Below are 25375 nucleotides of genomic sequence, written 5' to 3'. Positions count from 1 at the left end.
TATTTTTCTGTAAATGTCACATTATTACTTTAACAACTGAATTTTCAAGTCTGAGATTTTGCAGTCCAGAAAGTTGAAATCATTCAAATTGTAAAAATAATTTGCATTCTAATTCAGAAAATAATTAATTTTTTACATTTTGGCAACTCAGCTTGCAAAATGAGTACACACGTTACGTTTATTCATTTATTTTATTTATTTATTTACAACTGGTAACATCCAAAGACGATCAATTTTTGCCCCCAAATAATAAACCCCAATAAAATATTAAACAGTAATAAATAACAATAAAAAGGTAAAACTAACATAGGGAGTAAAGAATTAAAGTTACATTATATATTATATAAAATGGATTTACATTTGGTTTTGTAAAAATTAAAATTGCAATACAGATACTGTTCAACTTGAGTCCCATGGGAGGATATGCAATAAAAGAATGATCTATGGGATAGTGAAAGATGATAAAAAGAGGGTGAAAAAACAAAGTATTGTGAGTTCTAGAGTAGGTATGTATATTGTTAAAATGACAATTCTATAGAGTCATTTCCCTAAAAAAATAAGTGATTTGATCAATACCTGTACTATTTTAGTGAAAAGATAAAATAAACACACAATATGTGGAAATAGCATAGGAGAAGAAGGATATGGATCGAAAATTTTATGCTACTTATGCCAAAAAGGAAAGAAAATTATAGATCAAAGGGAACATGGCACAAAATACCTAAAAATATCAGCTGAAAAAAATGAAAGATTTTTCATTGAAGAAATTTAAGGACATGTTAGTGAATTCCACAGTCTTGGTTGATGTACCTAAAGTAGATAGAGGTCCATTAGTTGGAAATAATATTACGGGGATAGTATTAGATTAAAAAAAAAATGGTTTATACCAAATTGGTACTTCAGCTCGCATTATAAAAGATTGGCTTCCTAGAAACGCTCTTCAAATAGCTACAACCACATATACCAAAACTGTCCTACCGATAAAGCTTAGTTTGTGAGAAATTGCTGGAAAATTATCTTTATTCAGAGGTCAACAGTTTAAGAAATGTTCCTGTGAAAAATCCAAGGTACAATGCAAAACAAATAGATCTGCCTGTAAAAAAAAATAATGTCCTCTGTAACTCCAGGTGCCAGAAATCTACATGTTTCAATAAAAAGAAATAAACTTGGCATTATCTCTATCTTTTCATATAAGTACTTCTTACTTTGTCGATTTGTTTTTTGTCAATTCACGAAACCACTTTAGAGATTTGATCAAATCACTTCATTTAATTAGGGAAATGTCAATATCGAACCTTTATTTTAACATCTTCAGTAAATTGATCATCTCCCTTAGGGATTTGACCAAATCCCCACTTTTATCATATCCCTGTGACATACAGGGTGGGCCAATGAAAATGAAACGGCAGAGTTTTTGGATAGTTGGATTTGTATTTAAACAAATTGCTCGGACAGGTCAATTTTATTCTCTAGGGGGACATCTCGGAAATCATGCAAGGAAAAAAAAATTGATCATAAAATTAAGGCTGATAATGTATTATCTGTTAACTCTGCCGTTTTGTTTTCATTGGCCCACCCTGTATATATGTATATGTTTACAATTTTGTTTAATCTGTAGGTTTCTGTAACAAATATTATACATACAATATGATAGAAATGTTTTTAAGTAAAAATCCTCATTTGTTTGTGCCCTAAATTATTTTTAGCTCTCAAAATTTACAATCTGCTGTTCTGTCCTCTATTTTCCACAACCTTTTCCTACTTGTGGCACACCAAAATGTTATTCCCCTCAGAAACGTATGATATGATACTATTAATAGAATTAATAAGTGGTTTGTGGCATTATGTATTATTATTATTATTAAACAGACATCAATACCTATGAGCAAATTTATTTTACATATAATTTCTTAGCATACATAAAAATGCATGGCTTGTAATAAAGAATAAACAATCATCATTTTATTTCATCAGTGCTGTGGCAGAGAATGAAATACAAGCATCAGAAACACAACTGCGATAAAACTTGAAATTAACAGAATATGTAAAAGTTAATGTCACACCTTTCACACATGACAGCACACCAGTTGTGGAATGCTGCTCTATTAAATATGGGTCATACATATCAGTTTTGATTTCAATATCTAATAATAATGTAATGACATGTTTTGTGCGTAAATTTAAGAATGATTTAGAATAATTTGAGTGGATTTTATCTTAAAAAAATCATAAAATTCTGTATAGATTCAAATTCAAGTAACACTTTTAATGGGTTTACATAAATTTTCTTTTCTTTCATTTTTAGTAATGAAAATATCAAAACTGTCATATAAATTGTAATATTTTTTAAATTAAAAGATTCCAAATAGTAAATTTGAAAGTCCAAAAATATTTAATCAAATATGAATGACTTTTAGATAAAAATGTACTCCAGTTTGTAATTTGTAACAAAATTACTTTATGGAGTTTAACTTTTGAATGTTGACATTAAATGGCATTATGTGTAAAGCCCATAAATAGGATAAAGCTAGGATTAACTGACTAATGCTAACTTCAAGTCACATGTATTTTGGATAAAGTTCAAAATTAATAGTGTTACTAGCTTTATACAATTTGTGGGCTTTACCATAACATTAATATATTTAAATTATATAATCATATTTAAAATTTATATATTTTAATGTGTTTTATAGTTATTAAATTCATGTTTGAAAAAAGAAAAGTTGCCTGCTGATGATCAAGACAGCTTGCAAATGCTGGATCCATTTATACCTTTATTGCTCAATTGTCTTCAATCTTCGTACGCAAAGGTTTACTCTTTATAATAAAGTTTTATCATATTTTTTAAAGTTAATATAACAGCAAATAAAAATAACAATTGTGTTTTTTCAGGTGATATCTTTAGCTCTTCGTTGTTTTATTTCAATTTTAACTTTTCCTCTTCCTTCTTTACGATCAAATATTACAAGCATTGTGGTTCGTCTCTTTGTTTTACTCAAAACATATGCAGGATTGGGAATGGCACAAGGAGAAAACTTGGAAATAGTTGTCACCTGCTTTAAAGTAAATATAAAATTTCTATTATTAAAGCATTTAATCTGCAGTAATTATTTCATAACACTACAAAACTTTTTGTTTATTTTTGCACAGGCTTTAACATTAGTTTTGTTAAATGTTGAGTATTATTCATTTACCTCAGAACAATTGGTTATTCTTTTGAGTCACGTCGAGCAAGACATTAATGATCACACAAGACAAGCATCGGCATTTAATTTGCTAAAGGTACTTTGAAAATAAATATTTTTTTGATAACTTCTTTCATAATCACAGATAAATTAATTTTTAGGCCATAATATCTCGTAAATTGGCATTTTCTGATATTTCAAGAGTGGCAGAAAAAGTAGCAGAATTATCAATAACTTCTAAGCAAGAACACGTTCGCTCTCAATGTCGACAGGTAATTTTACATACTACTTTAAAAAAGTCGTTGGACATCCCTACCAGTAATGATATGGAACATTTATGCAAATTATATGTCCTTCCTGCCTAATATATACCATGCCTGCAATGGTAGATGAGAAAATCTTTATTCTCTAACCCATCAGGAGTTGTCAGAGTTTCAGAAGAGCTTGATTGTGGGGTGTCACATTGCCAGGATGTCATGTCATGCAATAGCAAGCAAGCTATAACACCCAAAATCCATAAAATCTCCGTGGTAGCATACTGGAAAAAAGATGAATGTGTCCAGAATAAGCCATAGTTAAGAAGACCAATGCCAATAATGGACAGAGACTATAGGGTTCTCTGAAGATAAATTATGAAAAGCAGGATGAAAACCTTTGTAACCATTCATAAGTTTCAGTACCTTTGTAATATCCTGCAATGTTTCATCAGGGACTGGCTGGACCATCCAAACATGGAGGAGTGGCAGAATATGCCAGTCGTAGTACTACATGATCTTATGGAAAGTATGTTCCATCACATTTCTGCTGTGATAGCAGCAAAGAATAAACCTACGTATTCTCATCAATGTCCCATCATCAATGAGATGTCCAATGGCTTTTTCCAAGTAATATATGTTCAAACAAATGGCATAATTCTTGAAGCCGTTTTAATATTTTCTTTTATTTATAGATTTATCTGCAGTATTTACAAAATTATATTTTCAAAAGAAAAGAAATGTCAAAATTATTATCAACATACATGGCACAATTAGAATACCAACACGAATATGGCAGAATATCTTGTTTGGAATTGTTAAATTCCTTTTTTAATACTTTCAGTCAGGTAAGGAAAGGTTTAAATCTTTCTTCTACGGAATATTTCGTGTATTTTTTGATACATATTAACTTTTTTACAGAAATCCTTGAAAAATTTTTCTGGTTTATTTTTTATTCCCATGTCTGCAAGATTAATTAATGATGATTCTCCTCAATGTCGTAATTTAGTTGCCCTGGCATTAAAGAATTTCCTTGCTAAGGTAACATTTTATAGTAAAGCAGCATTATCAACACTGATGTATAAAAATAAGTTTGTTCCTGTCATAGTAATCCTTATTTAAAATATTACAGATTGATGAAGAAGAAAGAAGTAAATTATTTAGTATTGTTGTTACATGGCTCAAGAATGATAAGGTATTCAATGGCTTCTTTTCGCACATATCACTGCTGGAATAGACTTCATCTTTGTAATTGAAATAGAAAATTACGAAATGAGTTAATAGTTAGAATCATAATAGAAATATTTTACACACAAATTTTTTAAAATTTGTAATGACTTATATTTATAATTAGCCAAATAACTTTTTTACATAGTTGAATTTTGCTAAGTAAATTTACATATTCTTCAAAACTTAAATATATAGATTTATCATCAATATTAAGCAATCAAACATCCTTACTACACCCGATACGTTTAAAGCTATACATCAACCAAAGCCGAATATAATAATATTATATTCGGCTTTGGTTGATGTATAACAATATTAAGCAGTTTGTCTTCAATCAAAGATTTTATTTGTTTATATTCACTAATACTTGGGTGCATTTACAAACTTTGTTACATAATTTAAATATTAAAGGTCTAATTAATGGAGAAGAAATATGTTATGTGAAATAAAAGATATGTTTGCTCAAACAAGTTGTATTCATAAAAATAGTGATAAAAACAATCATTGTTTTTTGTCAAAACTCAAATATTTGCACTCACACAACCAATAAATCAGAGGCATTACCTAAAAAGATTCTTGATTTTTTGTCAAAAGTCTTTTAGGTAATGCCTTTTAATTCAATACCACAGATATTGCACTTAACTCATTATTAAATCTTAACTGTACAAATCAGTATCATTTCTGGTTTGATTATCTATTTATTTCGTTTTATTTATTTTAGCTTTCTCATCGACGTCTGGGTGTTCAGCTGTGTGGTCTATTTGCCGAAGTAGAACAACAACATTTTGAATATCGACTTTCGCAGATTTCTGACATTTTTCAACAACAATTAAATCCTGCATCATATGATAAGGTTCATATATTTATAAAATGCAGTTTTTGTCTCATAATTCAAATTTAATATACCAGATTTTTTAATCGCGATTTCAGATTCAACATTCTTTTGCTGAAAAAAATGCCGATCACATTTTATATCATTTACTAAATTGTCTGATGAAAATAGTTTCCGTTTGTCCATCTTCACACAAGTTAAACACAATTTGGGGTAATTTTCTTACAATAAAAATATCTTAATTTAATTATGTAGTAGTAACTCTGATTTTATTTATTTACATAAATATCAAGATGAGATAAGGGCACATTTGCTCCATCCTCATCTTTGGGTTCAGTTAGCAGCTGCACAACTTTTTGGTCTACTTTTCTCTCAGTATTCTGTAGATGATGTCATACAATCTATTTACAATGAGTTTCCAAATTCTGATGTCTATTTATTATCTGATACAGAACAAAAAGTGAGTATGGTAATCTTACTTACCAATTCCTAATAATAATGAATTATATCATTAATTATTATTTCAGTTGAAACTGCTATGTAAGGATTTTCTTATTCAGTTAAGTAATCCAGAATTGGATAAATCATTGTCTGAACAAGTAGGTTTTTTTTATTAAGTATATATTAAAGTATTATTTTTGAAAAACATGAGATTATGTAAATTATACTCATTTACTAACAAATTTTATTCTTTATTTTCAGTTATTAAAAAATCTTATATATTTAGCTAAAATCTTTGCTAAGTTATATTCAGAAGAAAAAGAATGTGACGATTTTGGACATTTAATTGGACGTGTCTGTCGTGAAGCTAATATAGAAGTTGTCAAATATCCAAAATCTACTGTTAAAGTAAGTTACCTCCAATTTTCATTTAAAACTATATAACTATATATATATATTACAGTAAAAACCAGTTTTTAGTTAGAACGCGTTTTAACTAGTTAAACTAGTTATACTAGATGCCTTTGTTATAACTAGAATTTACTGCTAGTCAAAAATGAATTTGAGTAAAAACTAGTTTTAACTAGTCAAAACAGGTTTTAACAAAGACATCCAGTATAAATTAGGATGCGTTTTAACTAGTTGAAACTAACTAAAAACCAGGTTTGAGTGCAACATATATATGTACAAAGTTTGCGTAATGTGACAAGAGCTGTGACTGGTTTTTATCCTGTTGCCAATATGTACGAAGTAGTCCCTGATGAAACTTCTGAGGCTCTTAAGCAAAGCCTGATTACTGATAAGTGCTTGTGCTGAGCAGGGCCAGTTGACGCCTTCAGAATTTGCCACCATCCTGAATTCCAGGTGGGATTTTTCCATAATCGGGCACTCATAAAGGTAACAAATAGAACCATCCTCCTCCCCACATAGTACACAATCCCCATCATCCTGAATATCAGACTGGCACAGACAGCTGAAAAAACAATGCCCAGTGATAAATTGAATTTCCTTGTGAGAGAGGCTGCTTTTTTGCTCTTATCGAGTCCACTGTTGGGAAAAAGAGACGAGTGATTTCTCCAGTGCCCTCACCTTTCCACATTCTTTGCTACAGATAGTAATTGTGAGTATTTATCTGGGATATTATTGAGCTGAGTGGCCGAGCATTTTAGATACAATCACACAGAAACATGCCTGCTGCCTCGTTAGCAAGTTCATCTGTTCCATCATTGCCATTATTCCCTTGGTGACCTGTAATACACGTCAAAGAATACTGATTGTTAGAATTAATGGTGCACCAATTTATCCTATTAACAATGCAATGGGTATTCCTGTCATCGTTCAGTGCAAAAACAGAGGTAGCTAAGTCAGTGTAGATGTTAATTCATTGTCGATGATAGTAAATATTGCACCATTCGACAGCATAGAGGTTAGCACACAATTCAGCCTGAAGAACAGTGAAGCTATGCTGAAGATGCCTTTGCCGAAAGGTAGTCTTTAAGTTGTTGGTATATCCACAAAGGGACAGCCAATCCTGCCAACCAGTTTTTAGTTAGTTTCAACTAGTTAAAATGCATCCTAATTTAAACTGGATGTCTTTGTTATAACTAGAATTTACTGCTAGTCAAAAATTAATTTGAGTTAAAACTAGTTTTAACTAGACAAAACGGGTTTTGACAAAGACATTTAGTATAAACTAGTTTCAACTAGTTAAAACACGTTCAAACTAAAAACTGGTTTTTACTGTAACATTATATATATATATATATATCTCAGAGAGAGTTGATCATTAGGAGCTACCAGAGGAACTCAACCAATAATTTCATCAAAACCAAAATTACTCACTGTCAAAAACATCTCAACAGTTGCAGTAATCAAAACTAGCTGTGTACAGTACAACACAATTTTTAAACCTATATTAACATATGGTTATGAGAGTTGGGTGAGAAATAAAGGAATTGACCAAAAAATTAGAAACAGCAAAAATGAGAGTATTCAGATAAATTAGTGGTGTTAATAGATGGATACAGTGACAAAATCATATTAAAAAATGAAGACATAGAAAAAATCTCAAGGTAACTAATATTCAATTGAGATTAAGTGATGCTAATCTGAAATGTTTTGGCCATTTAGAAAGAATGGAAGATGAACGAGTAGCCAAACAGGTATTTAAAGCTAAAATCGGTCTCTAGACAAAGGTGGATTGATACTGTTAAGCAGGCTTTAGAGGAAAGGAATTTGACTCCAGGCTAAAAACTTGTCCATCAATAGAAGAGTTTGGATGGTAGTATAAAAGTTTGATTTTTCACCATGTTGACCTGTGCCCCTTCCAGGTATCAGGAATGAATGATGATGAGATATTTGAAAAATCTGAGTACATAATTATTTGTTTTTATTAGTAATTAGCACATATGTTCATCATTGTCTGGACAGAAAGTAAGAAGAACAAATGTTAAAATGAAAACATATTAAAAGTTTGGGTATTTTAGTTAATCTTTGTTATTTTTATCATGGAGTGTCAAAGGGGTGAAAATTCAAAGGGGTTTGCCATGTTGAGGTTTCATGGTTGCTTACATTTTCTTCAGAGTCCTAGAAAATAACTATGAAAAATTTAGTATAGAGTGCTCATAAAGTTTAGAAGTGTACAGAGAACAGACAGATATAAAAACATTCTATTTTATATATATATACTAAAATGTTAAATAATATTCTACTTATATTTTTGTAACCAGATATTGATAGATACACAAATTAACAAAACTATGTATTTTGTCAGTATATTCAGCATGCAAAACAGCAATATATAAAAGAACATTGTCAAACTGACACAGCAAACACTTTTGCTGATCAGTGTATAGCTGTTGAATTGTGATTAATTTATTGGTGCAATTGGAGTTTTTCTTTTTCCTAGTCAGGTTAATTACTTGAGATTTAGAATAATTGTAATTTTGTAAATTGTATTAATAATCAGTTTTATTGTTGACATTACTAAATTGGAATTTGTGTCACTTTTGTTTTATACTAAGCATGGCCGTGGAGTCAGCAGACCAAGCCTCAAAGTCTGAGTTATAGAATTTTAGAAGGTCTGACTCTGACCCTTGCCTTTAAACAATAATTTAAAATATTCTTTGATTAAATTAACCCAGAAAAAATTTCATCACTATCCAGTGAATTTTCAGACTACTTTTTATGCATTTTCTGAGTGAATCATTAGACATTCCTAGCAAAACTGAAATTACTTATCTTGTTTCAGTTTTTCATTATTATTGCTATCATCTTCGACCACACATTGACACAATGTTTTCCATCTGTGATTATAGTATTCAAAAATGTTAATTTAACCAGAGTTTTCTTAGCTATTTTGTATGGGTCTTCTGATAATAAAAATTTAGAATTAGTTAACACAGAATGTATTCATATATAAAAAGACCCTGCAACAATCCTTACAGGTTTGACTTTCGGTGAAATTTGCTGTATTTTAATATGTTGTCATTCTTGACTAACTGATCAAAAGTCTCAATGCGCATGAAGCTTGAAAATAACTTGTTTCTTTTTTGTCAGAGTCATTTGAACATATGAGAAATGTATATACATGTGGTAACAAAGATCTGTCCTTGGCCAATTATTTCAAAAAGTAATAGGGCAAATGATAGTAGATCTTAGATCTTTTTGTTGATGTATACTATATCAAGCCTGCACTAAATGATGATGAAAATTTCTGCTTTCTTCACCATTCTATCAGAGAGAGGAGTTGTAATGGAAACAAGTCAACTTTGTAATTAACAATGTTGACTTATTGTATGAAAAAATATGTACTATTATCTTTTAGTGCATTTCAAATCATCATACTACCAATCTGCCAGAAATGTATTTTGTAAATGATATCTATTATTTTTTAAAATTTTTCTCAGATAATTAATTTTCCTTCTCAAGAAAATTCCTTTCTTGACCTGGCATTTTACAAAAATTGTATACTTAATGCCCACCCAATTGATGGATTCATATCAGATCATCACTCTGCTGTTTCTTTCAATATTTCTAACTACTATAATTTTTCTTGTCCTATGTCAAAATTCCCCAGTGGTCTCACTTTAATTGAAAACAGGCTTTTCATTTTATTTGCTCTATTGACTGGTCCTTCTTTGATTTCATACATTTACATCCCAAATTTACTACCAGTCTCACCTACAAAATCCTTTTAATCACTATAGAAAAATTTTTGCCATACCATACTGTCAATACTTTTTCAAATGAGTCACATATCACTTAAAAAGATTAAAAAACTTACTCAGAAAACAGTGGAACATATGGAAATGATCCAGAATCCCCGGAGATCTATATATTCACCATATCATTCAAACTAAATTTTATAAAGAATGTAATTATTGCTTTTAAAACAATTTTAATAAAATAGTATCAACTTTTGCACATTCTGGAGCTTTATCCCTAAATTTTCCAAAAGGTGTCCTTCCAAAGCTACTTTCATTACAAACAACTTAGTTTATGATGTACAAGTATACCTCGAGTTACGTCGTTTGTCAAAAAAGTATATGGAAAAATAAAAATCAAGTTTAAATCAGTTTATTCGACTTTAAATCCGTCTGCCACAAACATTGAAGTCGTAATATCACTAGAAAAGCATTAAAAGCACATAAAAATCATATTAAAATATGTATATTTACAGTAAATGTTAATATAATCATCATAAATCCTAGAGAACGAAACATGAAAACATTGTGTTCCTGTGTTGTCGTCTTATTTAGCTGTCTTTAAGTGCTCATTATTGGCGTTTAGTTACGACGTAAGTTGAAACTACGACTTACGTTGTAACTACACAAGTAAATTCGACTTACGTCGCGTCTCCTGGAACCAATTACCAACGTAAGACGAGGTATACCCGTATATAATAATTTCAAAAAAAAAAAAAAAAAAAAAAACAAGTTTTTCTCCATCTTACTTAATGCAGATTTCACCTCACTCCTCCATCATGAAAATAAATATCATTATTCTTTTTCATTTTCTGATATTGTTGATGCTATTTACATGTTAAATTCATCTATTAATAGTCCAGATTCACTTTCTTCTTTGATTTTTAAACTCTTGAAACTTATGTCCACCATTGTTTTGTCAAGACTTTTTTCCACAATAATTCAAACTAGCTTTGTTCCCAATCTCCTTATCCACATTCATGCTATTCCAAAAAAAAGAGAGAAACTCATATTGTCCTATATCTATATCTATTTCTCTTGCTATGCTGAAAATCTTTGAAATCTGTTTTGTACCCATAAAGTTTTTCTTGCTTTATCTTCACAGGATATACAAGATCTATTTAATTCCATTAGTTACATTGAACATTTTGCTGAAAGGCATTACAAACAAAAATATATATATATATATATATATATTACAGATTCTTTACATAATGCAAGAGAAAATAGAAATACAAATCTATTTAAAATCAGCATTTTTTACTCTATTGTTCTGTTACTCAAAGTTTTTTTGCTGCCCGTTAGGGCTTCGAGGTAAAGAAGTTTTACTGTATGATAGATAAATAATGCACATCACAGAAAGGATAATGGTGTGGTACATTACTGTTTAACATGAATGCAATGTTAAGCAGTAATTGTAATTGAATATGCAATTAGGATAGTGCTGTTTTATTTAACTACATTTGATATTTTCTATTAAATTGCATCATTTATTCAATGTATACATTCAAATGGCTCTACAAAACAATTAGCCATTTTCAAGCTTTGTGTCTACTGAGATTTTTATCACTTAAAAATTACTACAATTAAATCACTTAGAAATTTTAATATGTTTTAGTTCTTGACTGTGAATTTCACCAAGGGCCAAAAACCAATAAGGATTGTGCAAAGTCCTTTCTGGAAAGAAAATTGGCAGTAATTTGTGATGTGTAAAAAAATATCATAAAATAAGATTTTGAAATTACAGGAGGATTCTACAATGCAAGATAGGAGATTAATGCTGCTGTTAGAAGCTAAATCTCCTGTGTGCATAATGATTCATAATGCACAAACTATTATTGACTTTAATACTGCATTAAAAAAGTATGGAAACAACTGTTACACAGCTACTATTATATTGAATTTCCTCTCAGATCATTTGTTGCATTTGCATTTTACTGACTTGTTGTGTCTTGTAAGATTTTTTTAAATATTTAAAAATATTAATATAACTGATTAACAAGAAGTTTCTGAAAAATTCTGTCAATGTACATTTATTGATATGCAGTTTTATACATCATATATTAACATTTTTGGGATATCTTTCATCTTTAAATAAAGGGTATTGATAAATTTGACAAAAATGATATTGTATCAAGGTCAGTCCATAAGTTCGTGCGTATTTTTATCTACAAAAAAAGCAGCAAAAGATTTTAATTAAATTTTATTTCAATCTATAATGTATTCACCATTATTTTGTACAATTTTTTGCCATCTCGATGGTAACTTTTTAATCCCGTCTTCGTAAAATGATTTCGGTTTTGAATCAAAATATTCAGAAATAGCCTTTTTTACAGTGCAGACTAGTGCAGAGAGAGCATCGTCGTCGAAGTCGACGGATCTTCCCGTACGAGCCTTATCCTCCACACTAAAATCGTTGTTTCTAAATCTTTCAAACCACTTCTGCGCAGTCCTTGAACTAATTACGATTTGATTATGTACAGTATTTATTTTTTTGGCTGCATTTGTAGCATTCTCACCAAATAAAAAGTATAAAACGTGTCTTTTATATTCGTAGGTTACTTCCATTTTAACGAAAATAAACAACTGAAATGTTCACAATTCTGAACAGTATTATATGAATGAGATCCAATTTAACACTTCGGTGTAAAAATTATCACATTAGACTGACATTTTTAACAGCAAAACAAGATTTTTCTCAAGGTCATAAAAATGCGCATGGACTTATGGACTGACCTGATAGTTTCATTGCACTTAACAAAATAGAAAATGTATAGAAAGGTAGGAAACCTCAATTTTATTAGGGTCTTAAATATAAATATTCAGTGTGACTGTACTTGTCACATCAATGAAATAAGAACATGAAAACAATTAGATTATCAACATAACTATATTAAACCTCTCCTTCAGATCTTCCATGTTCTTAGAGTTGGAAGAAACACTGAATTTTTTTCTCTTTCCTGACAGATTTGTGAGAGCTTTAATGTGTGCTCCATAATCTGCTCTAACATGGTCCTGGTCAGTAAGAGGAATTTTTTGTACAAGCAATCAATTTTTTTTAAATTGTGCATACCTGTGGATGCAATTGTTGCTTGATGAATCATTACAGATTACATTGTTTGAAATTTGTGCATACAAAAATGCCTTTTCATGTGCAATGGTAATTATATTACAGACATTATTGTTTAACTAATGACTTGAATGAAAATGTTACATTGTTGTTTACATATACTATGTAGTTAGACCTAAGAATCTGCTTGCTTATATACTAAACATGAACAGACTTTTTTCTTGTGTTTATTTCCTAAACATTGCTGTATAACAATTATTTACATGTAATTACTTAACATTTACATTGTATCAGGTATCTAAACAGGATGCACATAGATTATACACAAATACTATGCCATTTTTCAGGGCCGGCGCGAGGCAGGTTCAGCGCATTCGCCGGAACCTGGCCCCACGGTGTACGAAAACTCATCAGACATTTTGCAGGACTCCCTGTATAGTAGATTGAATATTCGGGTGTGTGTGGAAAATGCAATCGCATAATCCACTAATCAACTTGCTGAACACTGACATGAATGCAAGATTTTCTCTCCCATCTTTGCATTGAAATAGTTTGATGCAGTGTGTTGCAGACGTTGACATTAGTGAGGTTGAGGCTGAAGTTTTAAACGCGAAAACGTGTACGTCAGACATTCAGCGCCTCTTTCCTGTAAGCCTAAAGTTTGACAATGGCGTTTGGAATGTCGGACGTGATTTCACTGACTTTCCAAACACCATTTTCAAACTTCTAGGCTTACAGGAAAGCAGTGCTGAACGTTCGACGTACACATTTTCATGTTTAAAACGTCGGCCTCAACCTCGCTATTAAATGTTGTCATCAAACGTTGGCATGACTGCAACACAGGTGCAGAGGACATTAGGTGTTAAGGTAATTACCCAATTAGGAGACACCAATTTTCATTAACTTTTAACAGAATTATAATACCATAAACATTTTTTAGTAGTGATGATTCAGTTTGAAGGCATGACAAAAATCATCAAAGTTTAGTGTAAGTCCATAAAGTCTTTATATCCTGGAAACTAAAATCCAAAGGCAAACATTTTTATTTTTTTTATTTTTACTTTTTATTTAGTCTAGTATGTAGTAATAAATAATATTTAAAAATAATTTTCACAAGCAGTCTTATTTTAGGCATGAATGTTTTAAACAAAGACGCATCAGGCCATTGTTACTGTGTTCAATGTTGGACTAATAAAAAATTACAATTTTTTCGTGATTACTCAGGATATATTTTATTCATAATTGAAGTTTAGACTATTTATAAAAATTACTAATAAAAAATTATCTTTGATCATCGATAAGCCAAGACCTATTTACATCTCTGTCTATTCTTTCAATAGAAAGGGAAGTAGCAAACTCAATCAATTTTGATGACATAATCAAAGATTTTGCGGCAAAAATAGCGAGAAAAATTATGTAATATTCATCTTACAAAAAATATTTGTAATATCCTTTGTACTTAAATTTCACAATAAGGAATTATTTATTATAAGTATATGATTTGAATGTATTCTGGTCCCGCAAAATTTTTGAACTGGGCCCCGCAAAAGGTCACACCATCCCTGCCATTTTATATAAGGGATCCAGGTCCACATGAAAAGCTCAAATCCAATTTTCCATGGATTCCAAGGGACACCTGTATGTATAAAACAGATTGACATATCTGAAGCATCACATTTGCACTTTTATACAGGTATATGTATATACAACACACACACACAGAATAAAGTGCAAATGCAACTTTTCCACGTGATACAATTTATATTTAGTTTCCTCTCAATCAGTCTTTTTAGGTAAACTTTTATTAAAGTCTTATGCTAAAATTAATTTTTTGGAATTATCTCTCACACACATTCGGTCATATTAATGTCATGATATGTTTGAGCATAAAATATTCAAATGTTATTTTGAAAAACCTTGTACCGTATATATGTATTCAAAGTGTTCTTTGATCTGATTTGTTAATGTATGTCAAAATTTATGTCACATCTGAATATTCTAATCTCTTTTGAACCTGAAAACCTGAAAAAGCATTGTTATGACACACTTTTTAGATATTATATATGAGAATTTAAATTGGGCATTGATAATCTCATTTTACATAGGCCATTGTATTTACAATGCATAATGATCTTTTTCAGCGAACATTCGTCTTTAAGTTTTTGGCAGCAGTGGCCTCAAGCGTGGATGAAGAAACAGTCAAGAGACACCTAACCCGAATTTTGACTCCTCTATGTCGAGAGGTCACTGAAAATTCTTGTCCAACAGGTAACTTACTTTTATGATTATTCAAGTTAAGGCAAAGCATCATCATAATATCAATCCACTCAATTACTTTGTTCTTTTTCTCAGATTCAAGCATCAAGGATTTGGCACGCCAAGTGTTAGAAATAGTTAGTGGTATCGTGGGAACAGAGATCTTCACCGAGACTTATTCCCAAGTGCAAAGCTTTGTAATGATGAGAAGAACCGAGAGAAAGCGAGCCTTTGCAGCTGAGGTAAGTGGATCACAGTTTGAAGGAAAACTGAAGCAGAAGCATTGACAATGTTCTTCTATTTTTAGGCAGTGACAAATCCGGAGAAATTTGCTCGCAAAAAGATGAAGGCACAGGCCAACAAGAAAAAGAGAAAAGTGTCAGCATTGCTTAGAAACTCAAAAAAAGTCAAGCGAAGCAAGATTGTTTGACAGTTATCCTGTTGTAAATACCTTTGTACATAGATTTTTATTGAAAAGAATTAAAGGAAAATATTTTTAAATTCAGATTCTCTCTTTCTGTAGAGATGAATGATACATACTAAATGCAAAAACCACACACAAAAGTGACTCAATGTGTGGCAAAAATATATTTTTAGATTATCAAAAAATTAATGTATTTTTTTATCATAGATCAAATATAGTTTTAAGAGAAGGTGAAATAAGATGTGATTAAATACCATAAAACTTTCCATAAATTGTTTTACCATCCTTTTCATATTTAACCTGTTCAATAACCATTGACCAAGAGAGCATCTTGTACATAGATTTTTATTGAAAAGAATTAAAGGAAAATATTTTTAAATTCAGATTCTCTCTTTCTGTAGAGATGAATGATACATACTAAATGCAAAAACCACACACAAAAGTGACTCAATGTGTGGCAAAAATATATTTTTAGATTATCAAAAAATTAATGTATTTTTTTATCATAGATCAAATATAGTTTTAAGAGAAGGTGAAATAAGATGTGATTAAATACCATAAAACTTTCCATAAATTGTTTTACCATCCTTTTCATATTTAAAAGCTTACCACTCTGATCCAAGATTGGATCAGCTCAGGCAAGTGAATTGATTCTTAATTGAACTCACCTTGTCCCTTACCATTCAATCATTTCTATTCCTGAGCTTGTCAAACTAACACAGACATGTAAAAACCTTTTCAGCATCTGCATCTCAGAAGATCAAAAATGAAACATGTAATAAAAGTGTATACAATTTAAACTGCTTAAGTTAAGAAGTTCTCTTATTTAAGCAATTTAAATCTCACAAAACCAAAAATTAAGCTCATAACACAAAACAATGGAGGAAAATGAAAGTTTTCAATTGCCATTAGCAATCATCTTCAAGCTAAAAAATGTATTCAGAAACATATTGGAATGGAACGAGAGATGGTGTGTTATAATTTAAAATATAAAACAAACGTCTAATTGGCATGTGGTTGTATCTTGATGTAAGAAGTAATATTAAATATCCAATAATGCCCTCCAAGTTGGGGATAATAATATGTTGTTGTCCTTGTAGTTGAGAGCTATGTTATTGTAATTTTTACTTTATTAAACTAAACTTTTTTATGGTGGATAACCAGCTGGGTTATGTACTGCAATTTGTCAGTTCTATCTATGATAGTAGAAGTGTGTGTGAACCCCCTTTTTACTAAGGCTGTAAATGTTGCTATGTTGTATTGGAAGGAATCATAGGAGGACAAGATGAAAATTGGATTGTAAGTGGGTTTGCGATATACCAACGTGTAAACGTGTGTTGATATCCAGGAAATGGGCAACAGAGGTATGTTATTGTTCCAGTTGCCTGACAATTAATTCACGAACTGTGCCCGAAACGGGACTTCCCACAGACAAGCCACCTCAAACTGGAAGGAGGAGGAGTGATAAGTTAAGACGGCCAGCTCTAATAAGTTATATTCGCATGGAAGTTATCTTCTTTGTCTATGCTATTGTTAAGAAAATTACGCAGTGCACAAAAGCGTGGATCGATTTTGATTGACGAATACATCGATTCGAAATAGCATACTGTAATATACGTGTATAGTTTCCAACCTAGATAACTACGTCTTGTCGTGGACAAGTTGGCATCACCAACAATTCTTATCGGTACATCACAAATAACTTAGATAATTACCACCGGGGCATTAAGAACGCTACACAGCTTTTGGATCGTCTGTGTAACCATCAGATTAGAGACTATACATATATCACTGTGCGATTTTCAATCGATGTATCCGTCAATCAAAATAGAACAATGCTTTTGTGCACTGCGTAACTGCATAAAAACATTCTAATCGTGCGCCAACTGATTTGAAATGGTTTTAAATTTTAATTAATTTAACATCGTCCCATTTTTGAAATTTAAATCTGATAACACGAACTACTTATTCGAATAAACAGAAGACAGCGCAATCGAGTTCGAATTAACGAGAGAATAGGAATCAGACTGAGACTAGAGTCTTATTCGAATTAACGAGAGTCTACTGTAACTGGAGAGGCAAAGGATAGTAGTCTACCACCGAAGCTAATACGTGCGCGCGTAGCCTGGTGGTTCCTACATTGAACGGGTAGGAACAAGCATTTTGTCTATTTGTCAAAGCATTGCATTCTGAGTTCATTTTGTTTAAGCTGGATATAATTTGAAGAGTAGTCGATAAAAACTGTAGTGTATTGTATATATATATACAGTAGAGCATCGATTATCCGACCCCCGATTAACCGACCGCGTTCTAGTCGGCAAATTCAAATGTCCGCTAGTGATGTGGCGCTACAATATTTGGTATGTCTTGGCTACTTTAATATTATTTTTGTTAAATTTTTGCATGTTTTAGCTGGCAGCACTGGCTCGACCCTGAAAGGGAGGCTAGTATTTAAACCAGACCTAATACACTATACTAATAATGTATTTTTTCATACTTTTCGGTTATCCGACCAACCCCAGTCCCCAATTGAGTCGGATAATCGATGCTCTACTGTATTCGTATTTTTATGCGTTTGTGACCAGATGAGCATGTGATGTGCTATCGACACGCGTTTTACTTTATGTCCGGGCTACCTTAGAGATTACGATGAGTGAAATAACTTGGTGGATCTATGCGACCAATATCTACTTTAATGTTTAACGAGAAATTATTTATTGTGACATCGCCACAATGCCGTAGTGCAATTTTTAATCGTATTTTTAATTTATTTAACTTAAAATATATGCTCTCCAACTCGAATTGGTAGTGGCTTGTCCCTGTACATCATATGGATACTTTTCCTTCAACAATGGTGTCGTGCCGACCTTCTATTAACTGCTTTCAGGGTATTCTATTAACTGCTTTCTATCAACTGCTTTCACGTTATTTCAAACGCAGTTTGAAATAACGTGAAAATCGGAAGTTTACATATAGTTAATCGGAGCCTCCTGCCCATAAAATTTCCATATCTGGTCTCGAATTTCATCTATCTAATTCCATTCTCAAGTTTAAGGAGAGACGGACGATAGTGGGAATTTATAAGTCTACAATTTTTTTAAATTGCAACCCAACAAGGCAGATTGAACAAGCTATAACTATTTTGTAAGAAAGATCTGAGGTGATCTTTCTTGATTAATACCTTCAGTATTAATCAAATAATCGAAGTAGTTTGTCAGATAAACAGGTAATAACATACAGTTTAACCTCGGGTTCGAACTTACGGTAATTTATTCCTAAAAGTTGTTCTAAAACCGAAACAATATAAAATAGATTAATCCGTCCCGACCCCAAAACAATGCCTTTTTTTCTTTTTTAATCTTTTTTAGCTGTACAGGTTTCTCTCGTATAACATGGTAGATACGTTCCGAAAAAATGCCGTATTACGCGAATCCATAACACAGGTTGTACCAAAGAGTGATACCTGTCTTACTACTACGCGAATCCGTGCTTTACGAAACAAAGGGCTAATGCAAAATATAGGGCTACGTTCCAGAAGTTAACCAAAAGTATACTATTAGAAAGGTTGAGGCGCAAGTACAAACGTTAAACTTGTACGGAAAGTAGAAGTACGCGTTTGACGTTTTAAGTCCAAGTAAAACGTTGCGGCGCTCGTTCACATCACGTGACTTGGTGAACGTCGCGCATTGACTCACGGGAAGTTTGTTGAAAACATGGCGGATACGTCCAAAATCGAGGGTTACCAGCAAAGGTAAATAAACAAATTAAACTGTTTAAAAGTATTTATAGGATGTTTAATAATACTAAATAATTATTTTTAATTAGCGTTCAGTCTCCTACCGTACGATCGGACGTTAGGACTATCTCATACTTTTATCGAGGGAATTAGTGGCTTAAGTAAATTCGAAAGTAGCTCGGAAAATTAATTTTTAGAAAATTTACGAACGTATTACGCTGTTGATGGTAGATGCCGTGGAAGAACAAACCTACCTTAAGATAAGCTATTATGAAGACAAATATATGTAAATTCTATAGGCACTTGGCATCATTCGCAAAAACAATTGAATAATTAAATAATTTCTGGATTAAAATCGTCTATTTCTTTACAATATTATCCGTAAATGCTTAAATAATCATTATTTTAATAAAAATACATCATAATTTTAACCACAAAAACACAAAAAAAATTAAGTTTAAGCCGATCGTCTATTCGCCATTCTAGACGTAGCGAACGCCATTATCAACCGTACAGAATTGCCAGATGGTGGCGCTCGTCCGTCCGCCGTTCATGTTTTGGGCTAAATACGTACTGTACGCCTCAACCTCTATTCTGTTTGTTACTAAGAACAATATGAAAGCAATCACTAGTTTATTTCCAACTAATAATTAAATAACAATCACAATTAAAGGTGCTGTATGACAAGTTAATAGCAAAGTTGCGACCGACGTTTTCATCGCGAAAACGTGAACGTCAGACGTTCAGCGCCGCCATTTCGTAAGCTTAGAAGTTTGACAATGGCGTTTGGAACGTCGAGCATGATTCCACTGACGTTCCAAACGTCATTGTCAACTTTCAGGCTTACGGAATGGCGGCGCTGAACGTCCGACGTTCACGTTTTCGCGATGAAAACGTCGGTCGCAACCTCTCTATTGACAGTCTTAAGGGCTAAAGTCTGAAAGCAACGACAACGACATCTGGTTGATACGAACGCTAAGGACAAGGAAGAATAAAATTCTACTATCAGTTTTCTTTAAAGAAAACCTGGCAAATGGCACTAAACAAATTGAAAAATTCAATATTCTTAAATCCGTGGGCAAATTTGCAACGGTACGCATGCTTGCACATTAAAAATCTGTGAAATTTTGTACAAAGGATTTCCAAAACCGTGTTAGAGCGAGATCGGAAACAGTGTTGTACGGGGATTTCCCCAATTTTCGAACCGTGTTGTAAGAGGGTTACCCGTATTTTCATTATGTTTCTTCTTATTTAATATTTTTTGATAATACCATAATTAATGAATATAATTTATTACAGTTAGTAAATAAAATAGCAAATCAAATTCGAATTAGAAACTGAAAAGGATCAAAAAGTACCGTTTTTAGATATATTATTAAACAGATTAGATACAACTCTATTTTTAGATCAATACAGTATTATGTGAAGAAGTTATACATCCTGGTTAATGTTGCCTATGGTTCCAAAATGGCGGCTCGTCTCTGATTCACGGGAACAGAAGAAAGAAAACAGTGGGGACGCACGTTCTAACCTAACCTAACCTATTCTAATAATTTGGTTGCTAATAATTATGAGTAGATTATTAGAATAGGTTAGGTTAGGTTAGAACGTGCGTCCCCACTGTTTTCTTTCTTCTGTTCCCTTGAATCAGAGACGAGCCGCCATTTTGGAACCATAAGTAACATTAACCTAAATTTTTATTCTAATGCCCCCAATTGCATAAAGAAAAATAAAGTACTAGTAATCCAAATAAAACTTAAAAACTCGATTTTGATAAACAATTTTATGAGAAAATTAAGAGACTTTCAATTTTCTAATATAAATCCTTGAATTTAATAATTCGCTGCAAAGAAAATACAAATATTAATAATAAAACTGATATATCAGAACGTGGTAAAGTAATATGTAAATTCGCTTGTTCATTTATAAAAATTATATAGGTAAAACTGGGAGAAAGTTAAAAGCTAGTAGCCTAGCTAAACATTAAATTCAGTTTAGCTGTAACATAAACAAGGACTCAATAAAAATAACTAAAACTGTTCCAGAAATAATAAAACGTAAACGTGGACAACTGGAAATCGTTAAAATTCCAGAAGAAAACAGGATCAGTGATAACACGAATCTCAAAATGGATGAAAATTGGTTACCATGTTTTGATAAGAAAAATAAATATATACTCTAACGTTAAATTTTTAAGAAACTTTTTTTTTTAATTTTAAAACATCGCTACCGGATGGTCATTAATTAATTAATATAATATGCAATAGACTCGGTAACGCAATTTTTACTAGATGAAGTTATAGTCATTAATGGCTATATGCAAATACTAGTGTCGGGGTATAATGGTACTCGCTTTACTGTATCATTGGAACGTCCATAAATGTTGGGATGCAGACTTTTTACATTATGTTATAATTTTAAAATTGGTTATATTCGATTGTCATGTATATTATTATATGTTTAACATAGTGTTGAGTAGCAATTTGAATTGGATTCATAGTATTTTTGGAATGTCTAAAACATGTAAGGAAATAATACTCTTCCTAAAGTAACTGTCAGATCATATTTTGAATTTTTTAAATTAGTTTTTAAATTCCGTTAATAAGTAATTCATGTTTACATATATTTTCAACATTCACCAATACATTGCGTCTGTCATATTAGGCTATCCCCTCTCAGTGCAATGCATTTATGCCAACGGTTTTTCTAATCCTCGAAACATGCTTTAAAGTCATTTTCGTGGAACTCCTTCAGAACTCGCAGCTAAATTTGTTTTATGGTATCGATTGACTCAAAACGGTGACCACAATTTTAGTCGAAGAAACAGGGAAAAGTCCCACGGTGCCATATCAGGTGAATGCAAAGCTTGCGGAACCGTATTTATTGAATTTTTGACCAAAAATTCACGAACAACGAGAGCATTGCAAGCAGGTGCATTATCATAATACAAATTTTTCTCTCCACAAACCGGGTCGATTTCTACGAATTGCTTCATGCAAACGATGCAAAACCCTTAAATAATATTCTTTGTTGACAGTTTGCCAGTCAGAAAGGGATTTGTAATGCACAACACCGAAGACAATCGAAGAAAAGTCAACACGACCTTGATTTTTGACTGATTTTGATGTGATCTCACTTCACCTTTCGAGCGCCATTATTGATTGTCGCAGCTTCACTTCATTGTCGAACTGTTTCGGCGTCAAAAACGTAGATTGACGTTTCTTCACGCGTAATGATGCGTTTTAAGAACGACTCGCTTTGAGAAAGCATTTCTTTGGCCACTAGAACACTAGCTACAGTATAGTAGAATAGTATAGAAAAACTTCTGAAATCTTGTCAAGAATGCTCATCAAACACAATTCGTTCGTCACTGGGACTCTCCTGCTAATAGCGAGGTTGGCGGCCGGATGGCCAAGCGATGAAGGTGGCAGCCTACCGCTCTGGGAGACCCGGGTTCGAATCCCGACGGGTCGAAAATCCCCAGGAATTTTTCGGGGGGCGGTCCGTCCGGATATGTCAGGCCCTGTCCCTCATCACCTGGCCGCTCCCATAATGGGTTTGATTAAAGAGGTCGTCTTACTGCCCACAGGGCGGAAAGAGTTAAAAATAGCGAGGTTGAGGCCAAAAATTTAAACTCGAAAATGTGTACGTCGGACGTTCAGCGCAGCTTTCCTGTAAGCCTAGAAGTTTGACAATGGCGTTTGGAATGTCGAGCATGATTCCACGGACTTTCCAAACACCATTGTCAAACTTCTAGGCTTACAGGAAAGCGGCGCTGAACGTCCGACGTACACATTTTCGCGTTTAAAACTTCGGCCTCAACCTCGCTAATAAGTTGAATCGAATTTACGTCTACTACGCTATATCCTTTCGAAGATTTTTATAATTTTTTGTTATTGATAAAATCTTGGACGAAAATTAAAATGCTTCGGGAAGCACAAACACAATATATTTACTATTTTATAAATGAAATTTTCTGAACTCACGGTTATCGAATTATTATGGTATCGGAAAACGCTTCCTTTTCTACCAGAGAATTATTTAAATGTTATTGCCACATGAATAAAAGTTTATTGCACAAGAACATCCAGCAACCAATGGTATGGCCGAACAAAACGTTCAAATTCTGAAGGATCGATTTAAAAGCTACAATTACCGAAAACCTCCCAATGAACCTAAAATTTCGGAAGATTCTTTTCCGTTATTCAGCAACTTCGCTGGCAAATAGTATTAAGCTCGATGCAATGTGTCCATACCATTATTAATATTTAAATTTAAAAATAATAAAATTTTAGTTTAACTGGCTACCTAATATTAACAAATATTATTATATTAATAAATTTTTGTCATTTAACTTAAGCATATTTAAACACGAATTCTTGAATGCATTTAAATTACGCGAATGTCAATTAACACGGCTTTTATTAATTAATTTGATTTAAATTCAACTGTGGCGCGTACCGAAAAATGGAAATGGTATCTGTTTTACAATTGTTTATTGCAGAGACGATTGACCGCGCTGTAAATATTGAGAGAAAACAATCACCATATTCGATCTATAAAAATAAAGCTTTTTGTAGATGAAGTCTTTACAAAAAAGAAAGCTGCGCTTCGACGTTTAATTTTCATTATTTTATTCTTTCCACTTTTCGTTCATAATTTTCCTCCATCAATAAACAACGTTTTCTTTTAATAAGAATAATTTACCGGTAATAAAATTCATTGTAAAAAAATTCTTTTGAAATTAATTTTTAAGCGCCAGAGGGCGTCACCAGTGTCGGTTATAAATAAGACGGGAAGGCGACGGGTGCATTTTTACAAACGAGGTCACGGTCGTTGGTATTATTTGATCCGCGGAATTGACGAAACCTTCTAAAGCGCAATCGCAATAAAAAATATTTAAATCGAAGGGAAATAAAGACAGGTGCGCAACGCCCAATTCAGTCGAATGATTAAAATAAATAAAAATGAAAAAGACAATAGATAGAGACGGGACTGCAAGTAGAAAGCGTCCGATACAAATAGCGCGCGTCGAGTACATCGGGCGTCAGACAACGGAAGGACGATGTGGCCGATGAACAGCTCTTCGTCCCCAGGCAAAGAAAAAGGCGGACGGATCGGCCGACCGCCGAACCACGGCCCCGTCCCGAGAACGGCGGGTGAGACATGGGGTAAGCCTCCGAGTGTTTTTACTCGACACGGTTACGATTATTTGTCCCGATCGTCGATGGAATGACAACGATCTGGGTGAGAGTAGAAACAAAGATGGAGACCGCTGAGTCACGTGACAGCCGTTAAAAACGGATCGTCTCCTAGCAACCAGTCGGCAGCGGTTCGAGATCCAATACTATTAAGGATGCCGCTTCCGCGTAATAATGCCGGTAAAGAAGTCGTTCGTCGTAACTTTTCGCGCTTCGGGAACCGGCGACGGGGTGAAACTAACAACGTCGAATCCAACGTTTCCGCCGGGTGCCTCGTTTACTGACAGCTGTTTCGGTCCCGACACCTGCCCGGACACCAACCGACGTATATCTGCATCGACGGTCTATTCTCTCCTCCAAGATGGCGCCGGTTGGAGAAGAAAGGAGCCTCTTTGGTTCCTTTCTTCTCGTAAAGACGACGCGCGTGTCGGTCGTCCGGCAGTCGGACGACCGTTCCTCTTTTCCTCCCACTCGTCCTCGTCCGAGAACGACCGACGGTTATCGATCTTAAGAAAATGGCGTCCGAAGTGACTGTTATTTC

The 25375-nt window shown here is 32.7% G+C and overlaps 1 protein-coding gene across 1 annotated transcript in view; it reads left to right on the top strand.

The window, feature by feature from the left end:
- LOC136980413 (small subunit processome component 20 homolog) overlaps positions 1 to 15978 on the top strand; it is a 132045-nt gene extending 116067 nt beyond the window's left edge. The window contains exons 47-61 of the mRNA XM_067276519.1: positions 2694 to 2810; positions 2893 to 3063; positions 3151 to 3282; positions 3347 to 3457; positions 4135 to 4287; positions 4361 to 4480; positions 4572 to 4634; positions 5391 to 5522; positions 5600 to 5714; positions 5795 to 5961; positions 6029 to 6100; positions 6204 to 6350; positions 15359 to 15485; positions 15570 to 15715; positions 15781 to 15978. Coding sequence (XP_067132620.1) covers positions 2694 to 2810; positions 2893 to 3063; positions 3151 to 3282; positions 3347 to 3457; positions 4135 to 4287; positions 4361 to 4480; positions 4572 to 4634; positions 5391 to 5522; positions 5600 to 5714; positions 5795 to 5961; positions 6029 to 6100; positions 6204 to 6350; positions 15359 to 15485; positions 15570 to 15715; positions 15781 to 15903 — 1896 coding nt within the window. The 3' untranslated portion in view covers positions 15904 to 15978. The remainder of the gene's footprint in view (positions 1 to 2693; positions 2811 to 2892; positions 3064 to 3150; positions 3283 to 3346; positions 3458 to 4134; positions 4288 to 4360; positions 4481 to 4571; positions 4635 to 5390; positions 5523 to 5599; positions 5715 to 5794; positions 5962 to 6028; positions 6101 to 6203; positions 6351 to 15358; positions 15486 to 15569; positions 15716 to 15780) is intronic.
- The last annotated feature ends 9397 nt before the right edge of the window (positions 15979 to 25375 follow it).

Source organism: Centruroides vittatus, unplaced genomic scaffold (genome assembly GCF_030686945.1).
Source record: "Centruroides vittatus isolate TY-2023 unplaced genomic scaffold, ASM3068694v2 contig_7, whole genome shotgun sequence".
NCBI lineage: Eukaryota > Metazoa > Arthropoda > Arachnida > Scorpiones > Buthidae > Centruroides > Centruroides vittatus.
The sequence above is the reverse complement of the archived record's forward strand: the minus strand, read 5'-3'. Positions and strand labels throughout refer to the sequence as shown.